This window comes from Eulemur rufifrons, chromosome 9, assembly GCF_041146395.1.
Source record: "Eulemur rufifrons isolate Redbay chromosome 9, OSU_ERuf_1, whole genome shotgun sequence".
Taxonomy (NCBI): Eukaryota; Metazoa; Chordata; class Mammalia; order Primates; family Lemuridae; genus Eulemur; species Eulemur rufifrons.
This window is the reverse complement of record NC_090991.1, coordinates 42,813,305-42,828,166: the sequence shown is the minus strand read 5'-3', so window position 1 is coordinate 42,828,166 and position 14,862 is coordinate 42,813,305. Positions and strand designations below refer to the sequence as shown.

General features: G+C 35.1%; 1 protein-coding gene and 1 pseudogene across 3 annotated transcripts in view; both read right to left on the bottom strand.

The window, feature by feature from the left end:
• The window catches only part of TANC2 (tetratricopeptide repeat, ankyrin repeat and coiled-coil containing 2), a 262,133-nt gene that overhangs the window by 119,075 nt on the left and 128,196 nt on the right, over positions 1-14,862 (bottom strand). For all 3 annotated transcript variants that reach the window (XM_069481593.1, XM_069481594.1, XM_069481597.1), the window contains 3 exons: positions 14,441-14,589; positions 8,637-8,823; positions 326-589 (listed from right to left, as the gene is read on the bottom strand). In XM_069481593.1, the coding sequence (XP_069337694.1) occupies positions 326-589; positions 8,637-8,823; positions 14,441-14,589 (600 nt within the window). The remainder of the gene's footprint in view (positions 1-325; positions 590-8,636; positions 8,824-14,440; positions 14,590-14,862) is intronic.
• Positions 5,065-6,337, bottom strand: LOC138391691 (G2/mitotic-specific cyclin-B1 pseudogene; annotated as a pseudogene).

Sequence of the window (14,862 nt, the reverse complement as noted above, 5' to 3'; positions counted from 1 at the left end):
ATTTTTCAAAAACTAAACCCTCAAACTAGAATTCTTTCAAAGACTTATGATGTAAGGGAAAAGATTTTTAATAGTTGATGATATATTTTATAGGCTATTTCTGATTTTATATGTGTTTTTGTGTATTTTAGGAGAACTAAGCAATCACTTGAGGAAGATGAACTTTGCCTCAGGTTCAAAAAATACACACATGTATATTACCCAAACACAAAAGAACAGCTTAGTCAAACAAGATGAATGGAAAATTTAAATACTGTTAGAGGAGGATTTGTTTTCATTTCAATATATATCCCAATAAAATGATTATTTTTTAAAAAAACCTTACCTGCTACTGAATTTGGCCGTGGCATGAGATATAAAGGAATAGACTGTACTGACTGAGACAGAACAGTTTCCAAATTCCTCTCTGGGATCTTATTCAGACTATAGGTAGAAGCAGTCATGTTTTCATCTACTCGATACAAACAGGAGTCCATGCTGGATTTTTGAGACTGCCAAGGTTTTAGGTTTCCTCCAGATCCTAATTCTTTACTGCTTTCCCCAGCATATTTTGTGCGTTCCATGTTTTCAGAATAGCTTGTCAATGTAGCTGGAAAAAAAAAAAAAAGAGTAAAACGAATTTAAAAGAAAATATAAAGGAGAGATTAATCTCTTTATGACTATCTAAATCCATGACTAGATAATGAGAATATTAGTAACATTATTTAAAAAAATTACTGATAAGCATTTCACCTCTATAATGAAATGTAAATAACTGAAACCAAAATATAACCACTTCTCACATATATTTAACAACTCTATTTCAATAAATTAAACAAATTCATATATCAATACTAAAGGACCTATAGCTAGGCCTATCAATATTAAAATTTTCAGCATTTCATCAAAAAGGAATTTATATAATTTTCATGGATGGCTGGGGAGCCTCAAAATTCCTCAAAAGTTGTCTGTATATTTTTTTTTATCCTATTCTCCCACTTAAATTTATTTCCTGGCCCTGTATATGTAATAAAGAATTAGAATAAAATAAACAGTCCCTAAGTAGAAACAAATATAGGAGAAAGAACGTTCCCAAATAAGGAGGCAATACAGGCCCTTCTTGTATAGATCAGTGAAGTCCCTTAATAAAATAAAAACCAAAAAAGTCTTCTGGAATTTTATCTAGTCTTACAACTAATTATACATGAAAAGAAAAATTTTCATCAACTCCAGAAATGAAAGGATTAAAAATATTAAAGTCTAGATTATAAAAATTTTTTAGCAATAATTATAAAACAAGAATAAGGCTGGGTGTGGTGTCTCATGCCTGTAATCCCAGCACTTTGGGGGGCTGAGGTGGGAGGATCGCTTGAGGTCAGGAATTTGAGACCAGCCTGGGTAACATAGTGAGACTCCATCTCCATGAAAAATAAAAATACATTAGCTGGGTGTGGTCGTGGTTGCTGGAGGTTGAGGCAGTAGATCACTTAAGCCCGAGAGTCGGAGGCTGCAGTGAGCTATGATCACATCACTGTACCCCAGCCTGGGAGACAGAGCAAGACTCTTGTCTCAAAAGATAAAAAAAGTCATAAAATAAGAATATAAGATGTCATCCCAGGAGGAGAGTTTTTATTTTTTTTACATTTGTATTCACTCTATTGATTTTTTGCTTAGGAAAAAGAATTGTTAAAGATAAAACATAAACTTTAAAAAATGATATTTCAATATAACTTTCCAAACTGGTTGCTCCAAGTTATAATATCACAACTATTGTGTGACTATTTGATGGCACATCCTTGTTAGTATTTGTACTATTATTTGTAGGTTTAAACAAATATTTTGATTTTTTGGTTGTTTTGTGTTTACTTACAATTTTTATCTCTTTTGTATGCAGTCACTGTTTATATCATCCAGCCACTAAACTATTGGGGTTACTTTCTTACACACTTAAATATAGATATCAACCCCCTTTTTACATTTAATGAAAATGGGTTTTCCCTTCAATTGAAGGGAAGTTTTGTGATTTTACAAATTTTTGCATATCTGAATGGTTTTTTTAAAATTTTTTTTTAAATTTCAGAATATCATGGGGGTACAAACACTTTGATTACACATATTGCCTTTGCACTGCCCAAGTCAGAGCTATAAACATGCCCACCCCAGTGTGCACTGCACCCATTAGGTGTGAATATATCCATCTCCTCCTCCCCCCTCCCACCTGCCTGACACCCAATGCATGTTACTTCCTATATGTGCATGTAAGTGTTGATCAATTAGTGCCAATTTAACGGTGAGTACACGTGGTGCTTGTTTTTCCATTCTTGTGATACTTCACTTCGAAGAATGGGCTCCAACTCCATCCAGGATAATACAAGAAGTTTCAGTTCAGGAGAGTTTTTATATGTTAGCTCATTTTCTCTTCTTATGCTTCAAATGTGCCTTTTGCCAAAAGAAAAGACCTAACCTCATGAGGTTATTTCCACAGTCCTTTTCAGTGAGGTTCTTTCTGTGCAAATTTAAATGGAATTCTAGATTTTTTGTAACAAGAGGAAAAGATGAATTATGAAGACGAATTATAAATTTTTCTTTAAGACAGAAAATCTGACTCTGTTGTCACAAAAAATAAAAGGCTATGAAAAAGACACCTAAGTGAACTATAAAAAGGTAGAGAACTAGGAAAAGGCAAAATTTTCTAAATTCAATCCTCAGAATTAAAAGAGAAAAGAGGGCATGTGCTTTGGGGCCCTCCTCCGAAAGGAAATCAGAACTATCACAGAATACCTCTGGAACCCTTAAATGATTCTGAAAGCTAAGTTTCCATATTAACATCTTCTATTTCTGTGGTCCCCAACCCCCAGGCCACTGACCGGTTAGGAATTGGGCCGCACTGCTGCCTGATCTCCCCTCCCTGCCTGTGGAAAAATTGTCCTCCGTGAGACTTAGGAACTGGCTGCACAGCATGAAGTGAGTGCTGGCGAGTGAGCAAAGCTTGGAAGCTTCATCTGTATTTAGAGCTGCTCTCGACTGCTGGCCCCAATCACCACCTCAGGCCCCCAACCCTCGTGTGGGAAAATTGTCTTCTATGAATCCAGTCCCTGGTGCCAGAAACGTTGGGGACCACTGCTCTGTTTCCCTCTTAGCGATTATTTGTAAAACCCTTAAGGAACAGACAATCTATCCTCATTCTGGGGAGACAGCTAACAAAAAGAAAGCAGAGAAAATTATATTTCCACATTTTGGTCCAGTCTTTGGAGACAAGAAACTATAGTAGGTGGTAGCAAACCTGAAAAAGAAAGGAAACCAGTTTCTGAAACTCAGAAAATCTTTAAAAAGGAAGAACACAGAGAACAAATTAGGAACTGAAAAGTCACTCCAGGGCCTAACAACCTGAAGGGCAAAGTGATTTTTTTGATAACTAATAAAGAAACAACACCCAAGAAAAAGCTCAGATATGTATTAAGCATGATGTTCCTCCTTCTCTATTGCATCATAAACTTTAATACAAGCAATCATAGTAAATTCAAATTTATTTATCACTATAATTTTTAAATTGCATAAATATACATTATCTCATTTGATCATCAATATAACACTCTAAGCAAGACTGGTATTACTGTCTTCATTACATAGATTAGGAAACCAATGCTTGGAGACATTAGGCATCTTGCCCACTGTTACATAGCTAGCAAGTAGTCTCCCAGGCAACTAATTATTTGGGGTCTTAATCATTTACTACCTTATATTGTTACGTAACTTTTTTTGTAGATGTTACCTTGGTCCCTTCACTAGATTGTACATTTCTGGAGAGTAGAAATTGTACCTTAAATTTTTTTCATATTTACAATTTTTTAAAACTTTTAGCACCCAGCTCTATAATACCCACATGATAAAAAAAGGGATAACAAGGGAGAGCACACAGGCTAAATAAAGCCCTACTGTCACCTATAAAAATCACAGAAAAATAGTGAGTAGTGAACACTTAGGTGATCTGGCAATTTGAGAGGACACTGCAAACATTAACAATGAAATACAAGAGCAGCAAAATAAATGGCCTCATTCTTCAGTGCATTTTTTTCTAGCACTTATACTAAAAATATTTCTATCAAGGATATGAGTGTATACATTACCTGAGAAATTACTTAAGCAAAGAAACTGCCTACTTTTGGGAGAAATGTATAATGAGAGGACACAGTATTTTAGAGATACTTAAGCTAAGCTCTGAAGAATGAATCCAGTACTGGTAAAGAGTTTGTATGTCTGCTAGGAATACAGAACTATACTCTCAGTATTTTAGGATGTGGTTTGTGTTTGTGCTAGGGAAAGAGGTGGAAGAGACCAATCAGGCTTTCTATTTTAGGATACTGCCAAACAATTAAATAGACACTGAACTATCAGCTCTTGAGAAGGCTGCATTTTTTTTTTTTTTTTTTGTTTTGAGCATCCTGTTTTATTTTCTTAACCAATTTTCTTAACCAATCTCTAAAAATATAAAATGAAACTGGGTGTAGAATATAAATTAAAGTTTTCATTTTCCAAAGTGAAAAATTTGAAAAGATACTAGGATAAAGCTGTTAACTCAAGAAATAGTGGTAAAAGTAAATCACTTAGAATTATGGCAGCAACCACCAGAAGAAACAAAACAGGGACTTGGGGTGAGGTGGTAGACTTTTACTTTAAAATAGAACTAGGCAGCATATTCTCCAAGATGAGTTAGTTGGCTTACATGCAGCAAGCCCTATGAAAGTAAAAGGTTTTAAATACCTTCACCACACCTTAGTACCTCATATTAATAAAGTAAAAGCCAGGTACATAAAACAAGAACCAAGGGTATAAACATAAGAAACAATTATATACATAAATTGGGTCCTCAGGTAAACTGAAAGCAGTTTTTAAAAATATTCCCTGCTATACCTTTTAAGACAATTTTAGGTTACCCTGGAGTAGGAAGTAACCACATTCAAATGAGTTAAGCTATAAAACGTAAAAAGGGCCACAAGCTTTATTAAAAGTAAATGCAACATTATTATGTACAGATGGCACATGGTGCCAATTTTATTTGCAGATAAAGTACTCCACGTTTACAAGTTACACCTTTGCCACAGCCTTGGCTAAGTCTTGTACTAATGGAGAATTCAGCTGTCCTAGAGTGCTGATGGTAGCATGCTTAGATGTGGCATACTTATTCTTGATAGTCATGTGCTTTGTAAGCCCTTGATTTACCATGACTATATTCTTAGCCAGGTGCTGCATAACAGGAAGAAGGGAATCTTCAGTGTATGATAGGTAATGCTGTAGAGTTGGTGTCCATTCACCATTATCCAGAAGTTTCAATGCTAAGCAAAAAGCTCCTGCTGCAATTTGAGAAGGAGGAAAGTGCACCATATCATAGTCCAACATAGTTCCATCAGGTATTTGGCCAAAGTATGTTGTTCAACATCAACCTCTCCAATCTTAGATGCTCTCCGAAGGAAGTGCAGGGGTAGAAGCCAACACAGACCGAAGTTTAAAGCTCTTAGAATCTTCATTTCCATCTGTCTGATTTGGTGCTTAGTGTAAGTGCTGTCAGTCACAAAAGCAAAGTCACCAATTTCTGGAGGGTACATTTCTTCATATTTGCTTGCAATAAACATGGCAGTGACACCAACCAGCTACAGCATCTTCTTGGGCACACAATTATTCTGCACGAACCGATCAATAATGGAAACAGTCATGTACATGGTCTCCTGCAGCAACCTGAATTTCATTTGAACCTGTACTAGCCAGTCCATCAGGATGGCTCTCATGTTTCCAGTGACTTCCTGACCTAGTAGGTATTTTGGTCTAACTGCTTGCTCTTCCTCAAGTTGTCTCAGATAAGCATAAATATCCTTCACATGTTCACTAAATAGGTTTGGATCAGCTCCATTTTCTGCATCCACATCACTCACTGCAAGAATTACATCAGAGAGAACCTGACACAGATATTCTTCACAGGGGCACATCCAGATGTTTCCATTGGACTTGGAGAGGGAGTATCAACCAAAATAGGTTCAGGCGAAAGTTTTTCTTCTTTAAGAGGCTCAGGTTCTGGCTCTGGCTCTGGCTGTGGCTGAGGCTCAGGCACCTTTTCCAGAGGTTTTGGTAGTTTTTTAGCAATAACTTTTCCAGTAGCTAAAATTTGTGCTTCCTTTTTCAGATGCATTTTGGCCTGCAGCTGTTCACTGACTTTGTTACCAATGTCTCCAAGAGCTGTCCTTGGCCTCAGCCCGGGCTTGGAGGCTGCGGCAGTGGCCCCGGGCACACGCTTTACGCCTGCCATACCGATCTTCACCTTATTTTCAGCATTAGTTTTCATGTTCCTGGTGACTCAGAGCGCCATGGCTTCCTCTTAACCAGACAGCAACTCAGCGGGGAAAGGCACGACACCAGAGCACCAGACCAGAGGAGGCCTTGAACCACCACAGACCAACAGCCATTCCTCTGCAGCACCAAGGCTGCATTTTCAATAATGATCAAGGACTTCAATAAAAATCCTTGCAATACTTACCCAACTTCCAGTCATTCCAGAAAATAATTTCATAGTCACCTAAATTTGTACTTTTATCTTTATTTTACCCATTAGAAAAAGAGAGAGGCCTGCTTTATGAGAAAGGAGAGAAAAATATAATCCAAACTTGAGGTTAGGGAACACTCTTGTTGTCTAAGTTGAGTCCGTCAGGTGAAAATGGGAAAAGAATGTTTAATCCAAAGGGAAAAAAACCTGTAAGGGTGTAGAGGCAAGAGAGAGCAAAGTTCTTTAAGAGAATTAAATAAAAGTTCAATAGGCTAGAACTTGGGAGTGAGTTGGGGACAATGGTTTGTTGATAAAAGTTTAACAACTGGCTCTCCGAAAAAATAAAACAAGAAACAAAACAAAATTCTGATTCGTAGTGTTTGCTGATCTCCATGGCATAAATGCTTGCTTGGTGGCTGATTTCAAGCTACCTATGATTTAACAACTGGCTCACAAAATTACTGAAGCCTTAACAATTGGATATCACTGGTGCTAGCTAGCCACAGCACACTACCAGGTGAAGCAATGGGGAGGAGACACAGTTCAAATTAGACTGGAACCTATAAACCATATTAAAGGGATTGGATTTTATCTTGCTTATCCCAAGGGCAATTGAGGAAATGATTAGAGGGTTTTGAGGGACATGATTAAACTTGCATTTTAAAAAGATTACTTTGGTTTCAGTGAGTAGAATAAATTAGAGCAAGGTGTTTCTAACACATTGACTACCACACTAGAAAAAAATTTTTTATTTCTTGGACCACGGTTTTTTATTAGGAAAATAGAATAAAAACTTTGAAAACAAAACTTTCCCTTCTAATGAAAAATTTGTTATTTTTTATTGTTTTCTGTGCATGAGTTTTATGCAACTTGACAAATATTAAATAGTTCCTGCAGCTCCCAAGAGGAAGAGACGTGAGAGTTACATATGCTTCACAAGGCCCCAGGCTCAAAATATATTCCTAGATATTTTATTTTCTTTGTTGCTAGAGTGAAAGGTATTGTGTCTTTGATTTGATTCTCAACTTGACTGTTACTGGCATATATATATGAAAGCTCCTGATTTGTATACGCTGATTTTGTAGCCTGAGACTTTGATGATTTTATTTATCAATTCCAGGAGTCTCTTGGTTGAATCTTTGGGGTTTTCTAGATATAAGATCATATCATCAGCAAAGAATGATAGTTTAGCCTCTTTTCCCATTTGGATACCCTTGATTTCCTTCTCTTGTCTGACTACTCTAGCTAGAACTTCTAAAACTATGTTGGACAGAAGTGATAGTTGGCAACCTTGTCTATTCCAGTTCTGAGCAGGAATGCTTTCAATTTTTCCTTGCTCAGTATGATGTTGGCTATGGGTCTGTCATATATGGCTTTAATAATTTTGTGGTATGTCCCGTGTATGCCTATTTTATTGAGAGTTCTTATCAAAAAAGGGTGCTGAATCCTAGTTGACTAGGAACTTCTGTAAAGAAAGGTATTAGAAAATTCACAAGAGAAATGAGATAGCAAATTTCTTTGCTTGGATACTTCCAAGTTTTAAATTCCCTTTTGCCCAAGTTTGCCATAAGAACATATTGGTCTAAGATTCCTGAATCATAAGCAAAGAAATACCATTTTTCTACTTTGTGGAAGGTAAAAACACAAGGATGTCTTATTGACAAGAAGAAAAACAAAGTCTGAAAGGGCTCCCCAAACTAATTAAAGAACTGGTGTTTGTTTTTCCATATAGATCCCAGAACAACTTAACTGTAAGTATTTAGCCATTTAATCTTAATCTCCTCTGTTTTCATAAAACTCTCTACGATACCAATGAGGAATGAACTCTTCTGAACCATTTTTGTTGTCAGATAGATGGCGTACATGAATTTTCAGGAAGAAGTAGACAATTTTTTTTATCTACTCCTTATCAAGTAATGGCCTGAGAAGGAGTGGTTAGGCAGGGAGGGATACCTTTCATTTTTACATTTAAGTTTCTCTTGCCAGCATCATTAAAAAGACCAGAATAACTTTTATAGATACATCTTAACAACTCAAAAGCAGAATTTTCAAAACCTTAAACTGTGTAATTATCTTAAAAAGGAAAAAAAAGTTCACAAAATGATTAATATAAAAACCAACTCACCAATGATGCCACTATCTCTGCTTTCAAGTGTGGATGTTGGACTAGTAACAGGCCCATAGCTGCAATCCTTGGCAGTTGCATTTGTACTGACTGGTGGGAGGGTAGAGCAGGGGCTACTGGCTGGTGGAGAAGCAGTGCTGCTAGTCAGGGTGGAACACGGACTTATCCGCTGGGTGATTGCTGAGGTCTGAAAAATTGGAATCATGAATAATATAAACTGACCAGCTGTTAAAGTAAAGTATATCTTAAGGTAAAACAAATGCCTTGATGAAAAAAGAAGAAATAATCTACATGCACAGCTTTTACATTTATTAGGCTCTATTCATTTTTGCTTTCCAGAATAAGGGATTTTGGGTTCTACAATTAAGGTGAAACTTGACGAATTTAACATGAGCAGAGGCTATGCCCAGTTTTTCTGCCTAGGGAATTTCCAGTAACAAGTATTCTAGCATTGCCATTCATTAATAGAATAGAGAAATTTTTTTATTAAGCACAAGTTTTCCTTGCAATCAATAAAACTTTTCAGAAGGCTTGAAGTTTGTCTTGTTAATAATTTTCTTTAGACAGAGGAAAAAAAAAATCTCTGCAGCTGAGGTTAAATAAAAATAAAGTTTTTAATGCAAAGAAGTGTCTTTTTGATACACAGGCAGCTGCCCAGAGACAATAAATGAAAGCAAGGAAAAAATGCCTTATTCTAAAAGTTTGTCTAATAAAATAAATTGAATAATATTAATGTAATACAAAAACTATATAATTTATCTGTAGAAGCTGCATAGTCTGAGATCACTTACCTCCTTTGTAAGTTTTGATATGAAGAAATGAATAATTTATCAAAAAGGTTGGTGGTAATATATTCTGGTTTACTTACTTTAATGATGATTCATTTTTTCTTCGGTTTTCTACCCAAATAAATTACCGAAACAATGAATAAAAGTATATATTTTTCAAACACTAAAAAAATGTTATCCCTTTTAAAATGGTAAGTAATCAGTGACAAAATTACATGAAGTAACACTAATGATAAATTTAATATCTTTAAATGTTAAACCTAAAAGAATCCTTTTAATTTCTTTACACAGAGTCTATTTATATTCTCTCTGCTAATTTTTTTTTTCTGCTAACATTTGATAAGTGGAGAATGTATTGATCACTAGTTATGAGACTATTAAGGCTCCTCAATTCATCCTAAGACGATTTCCAGGTACAATCCCTTGTAATTAATCATCTGTGCTGAATACACCAGGTCATAAAAGATACGTGCGACTCAACCAAGCACAAGTGACATTCTCATTATCCTGCAACCAAGTAAATCTTTTCAATCAGATAATAATATTAGAAACTGATTTTTCTTAAAAACACAAGCCCTCAAATTAATGCAAATTTCTCTTCTACCATATATTATCTCTTCAGAGGAGAGGGGAGTTTCAATTTCTTTGTAATCTCTTCTATTTTTATAAAATGATGTTGGTCTACCAAAGCAATGATTCTTAACTAGGCACACATTAGATTCAGACATGAAATGTAAAAAACAAGCTCTCTCGCAAAATTGACAGATACTGAGCCCCACCCTAGACTTACTGAATTAGAACCTTCAGGTTAGAAATTTAGTAACCAATTTTTAACCTCTCCACCCCTAGTTTGAGGAACATGTTGGTAGATGAAATGAACTCTACTCAGGTCCCTTACATTAGATATATCTATAGTCATCCCATATTGAAAAAGTTTTATAACGACCCATTTCTGTTCTTAGACAAGACTCTTATTCTATTCTTTGTGAAAGTCATATTATATATGCATAATACAGCCAATGGAGAGGTTACGTCCCAACAACACTTCCTATTTTTATAACAAATAAAGGTTCCAATCTGGATCTCTTAAAGGTCCTACAAATACATAGGATAAGAACCAAATGATGGAATTCATAAGGTCCATTTTAATATCCTGGAAACTGCTGAGAGAAGAAAATAGTCAGTTAAATATCACTTTTACTACTTTGTCTTTTGCAGAAAAAATGATATATGCTGACTTGCTTGTTTTAGATTCTGTCATCACTAGTATAATTCTGAGACATTATCACTACAGGGTCTTAAACATAGCAGTCTATTTTTGTTAGTATGCTGTTTAGCTCAGAAGAAAGTCACCAAATGAACATGATCTCCTAGTTCTTAATAATCTTCCTAAGACTAGAAATTCAATGATCAATTTAGCCACCTTCTTATGTGGTTCCAAGATAGTTTCAGGGTATATTATATTGCAAGAAGGCTATCATTTAACATCATTATTAATATCTTACATTTGTGTAATGTTTAACAGCTTAAAATATTTTTGTATATTATTTCATTTACTCCTTATCAACCTGGTATGAGAGGCATAATGAATGTTATTTCCCCCATTTAAGAAATTTGAAAATGAACTGAAAATATGAAAGCTATGAAGTAATTTTCCTCAAATTATACAGTTCCTGTATATATTTATATAATAATTATACTGCACATTATTTATGCTTTTTATTTATATGACACTTTAAAGCTTACAAAGTATTTTCATATTCATGATTTAACTTAATCTGCACAATAATCCTGGCAGGTGTTACTATTTCATATTACACTGGAACAGTATGATATAGCTGTTAAGAACATAGGTTACACAAGCAGACTGCCTAGATATAAATACTATCCCCTCACTTTCTGTGTATTTCCATCTTCTCATCTAATAATTAAAATATGAATGAATCCTACCACATTGGAATGTAAGGAAGCTTAAACAAAATAGTGCAAGTAAAGCAATTAGTGCAATGATTAATACACAGTAAGCATTTAATAAATTCTCAGTTATTATTATCTATGGAAAATCTAAAGCTCAGAAAGGTTAAGTGACTTGTGTAAATTTACAGAATAGTAGGTGGCAGAGCTAGAACTAACAAGTTTTCTTCCTCCTGGTTCAGTGACTTTTCTATTATACCATATTGCTTTCATTATATTAAATCAATGATCCTACTCATTTACTTTATTTTATTTGGTAATGTACAAGTAAGGCACACTCCACAACAGACTTGTGGCTTTATTCAGAAATCACTGTGACATATAGAATCTCAAAAGCAACATGCATAAATTTTATCATCTAAAGCTGTGGTCCCCAACCCCTGGGCTGCAGTCAACTACCCACCTTAGGAAAACAGGGCCACAAATCACCCCCTTAGCTCCACCTCCTGCCACTTCCCCGCTTTCCCCTCCACCTCCCCTGCCTCTCCAGTCCCCCTAAACCTTCCTAGCCCAGTATGTGGAAAAACTGGCTTCCATGAAAATGGTCCCTGGTGCCAAAAAGGTTGGGGATTACTAACCGAAAGAAATGTAGATGTGTAGAAACAACAAGGTCCTTGGCAAATATTCTGGCTATTATATATGACTTACATCATGTTACCTGGTCATTATTAGAACAGTCACATTTAAACTTGACATGAATATCAAGAAATGAAAAGAAAAATAGATGTTTTTATTTATAGTAATTTTTAAAAATCCCTCAACAATTATTTCCATTTTTTATTCATAGAGCATAGCATATTGACATAATTGCAATATAAATTGATTTTAAAAAATCATTAGCCGTGCCATCATGAAACATACATTCTTGTATGAGATACAGACAAAAACCCTGCAACTAGAAATGTAATATCAGTTAATAAGAGTTATGAAGGAAATAAATTAGTAGGATAAGAGAACATAGTGATAGGTGCTATTAGATAAAGTAATTAAGAAAGACCTCTCTGAGGAGATAACATTTGAGCAGAGCACTGAATGAAGTGTGGAAATGAATTACATGGGAAGAACATTTCACTACAAATGAATATGCTTTATGTTTTTGGGGAATGACAAGGAGGCCTATGTGGACCAGTGGGTGAAAGGAAGAGGGGTAGGAAATGATGCAGGAGAGGTAGCATGTGGCTAGATCAGATAGGGGCTTCCGGGCCATGGTAAAAATTTTAGATTTTATTCTATTCTAAGTGTGATTGGAACACAGTGGAAGATTAAAAGCAAAGAGACAGAATGAGATTCACATTTTATAAGGATCACTGGCCATGGTGTGAACGGACTATAGAGGAGAAAGAGTGGAAGCAGAGACCTATTGGGAGGCCATTTATTCATACAGTGAATACTTACTGAGCACCTAACTAATGACAGACACTTCTTGGTGCAGAGGATACAGCAGTAGGTAGAACAGGCAAAAATCTCAGGCCTCCTAGCCTTACATTCTAGTAGGTATTGCAGTAGTGCAGGCAAAAGATGACAGTGGCTTGGACTCAGGTGTAGCAGTGGAAGTAGTGAGAAGGGATCAGGTTTAGTATATATTTTGAAGACAGAGCCTATGATTTGCTGAAAGAGTGAATGTGGGGTCTGACAGAGAGAAGTCAAGAATGGCCCTAATACATTCATCCTAAGCAAGCAGGGGTACCATTTATTCAGAAAGGAAACACTGCAGCAGGAGCAGGTTCTGGGGGAAAATGCAAGGTTCAGCTTGTGACATGTTAAGTTTGAGATGTATCTTAAACATACATAAAAAACATAATGTAGGTAGCTAAATATACAGATCTGGAGTTAAGGGGAAAAGGCAGGGCTAGAGATAATTTGGGACTTAAGACAGTATTTAAAGAAACAAGAATGAAGGAGAATCCTAAGATTAGAGTTACCAGGCATCTGAATTTTACAAAAACTCTCTAGTGACTATAATGCGTAGCCAGCAAAACCAATAACCTAAGGATGAGAATAAAAAGAATAGAAAGGCTTGAGGAGAGCACCCTGGAACACTTGAACATTATCTATAAGATATATAAATATGTTCAAATAATCCTTGTATATCTTATTATGATAAAACTAATATATGTCATAGAATCTTCACCATTTATCAATTAAAATATGATATTTGAAATTAATTTTTATATGAATAAAATGCTTCACTACAAGGCATTCATGGTAAAGATTAAGACCACATAAATCAATGTGACTCTAGTACTTCCTTTGCTACATTTAAACTGAAAAGAATGGAAATAGCCAAAAGAAAAAAAATTATGAAATAATTTTTAAATTGCTAATACTTTTTGACTGAGATGGATACTTAGATTATTATTATTTCAGGTTTTCTACTTTTTTAATATATGCATTCAAATCCAATATTTCTTTTTAAGCACATCTTTAGCTATATCCTACAAGTTTTGTTATATTTAGTTTTTATTATTTCAGTTTAAAATATTTTCTCATTTTTTTGTGATTTTCTTCTTGGATGCAAAGGCTATTTAGAAGTATATTACTTAATATCTAAACATTTGGGGGATTTTCTAAGTTATTTTTTAGATGTCATTTTCTAAGTTATCATTTTGTAACTGATTATTCTGTGGTCACGGTAACTGTAATCTTTTGAAATTTATTGAGACATGCTCTGTGGCCTAGCATATCACCAATTTGGTAAATAACTTGAAAACAATGTGTATTTTACAATTTTTGGGTACAGTGCTCATACATATGTTGATTTTGTTTGTTGTGGCTTATTTTTTCTTTCATTCAGTAAATAAATAAAAGCCTGAAAGTGGCTTTTTGAGCTTTTAAATTTAAGAATGAAACTAAAAGATGTTTCATAAACTGAAGAAATATAGTGACTATGGAAAACTGAGTTGTATTCTATGCCTCAAAAGGCATTCAACAATTAGAATTATTCTATCAGAATGAACATGCATACACACACACACACTTTTCTTTTTCTGGTATAAAGCTGATTCATGCCAACTTTCACAAAATTGATAGCAAGCTGTTTACCTGATTTTCATCCTGTACTTCCATGCTGTATTGGTCCCCTGGCTGAACTTCTGTGACTTTCTCTCCCAGGAGGAAACCCAGACGAGTCATGAGTGTGTTCGCTGCCTCATCTACAGATGGAGGGGGGCCAAGTTCCTGTTCAGCATCACCTATAACAAGGCGGCATTGAAAAACATGAGTCTCACAAAATAAAACTGTCTAGTTCTGCAACTATTCTTACATTCAGTTTGGTCATTTCTTTACTTTTCGTATTTTAAATCCAAAATTACAAGGTCCCTGTCTATAAGCTGATTTTCCCACTTTTAAAGATTATAGCTGATACAGAGTCGACTCAGTTTATCCACTTGAAACACTTTGTTTGACAGAATGTGTGATAGAATGTTTTTGTAACTTGCTGAATAGAAAAAGGCTCCCATTTCTTT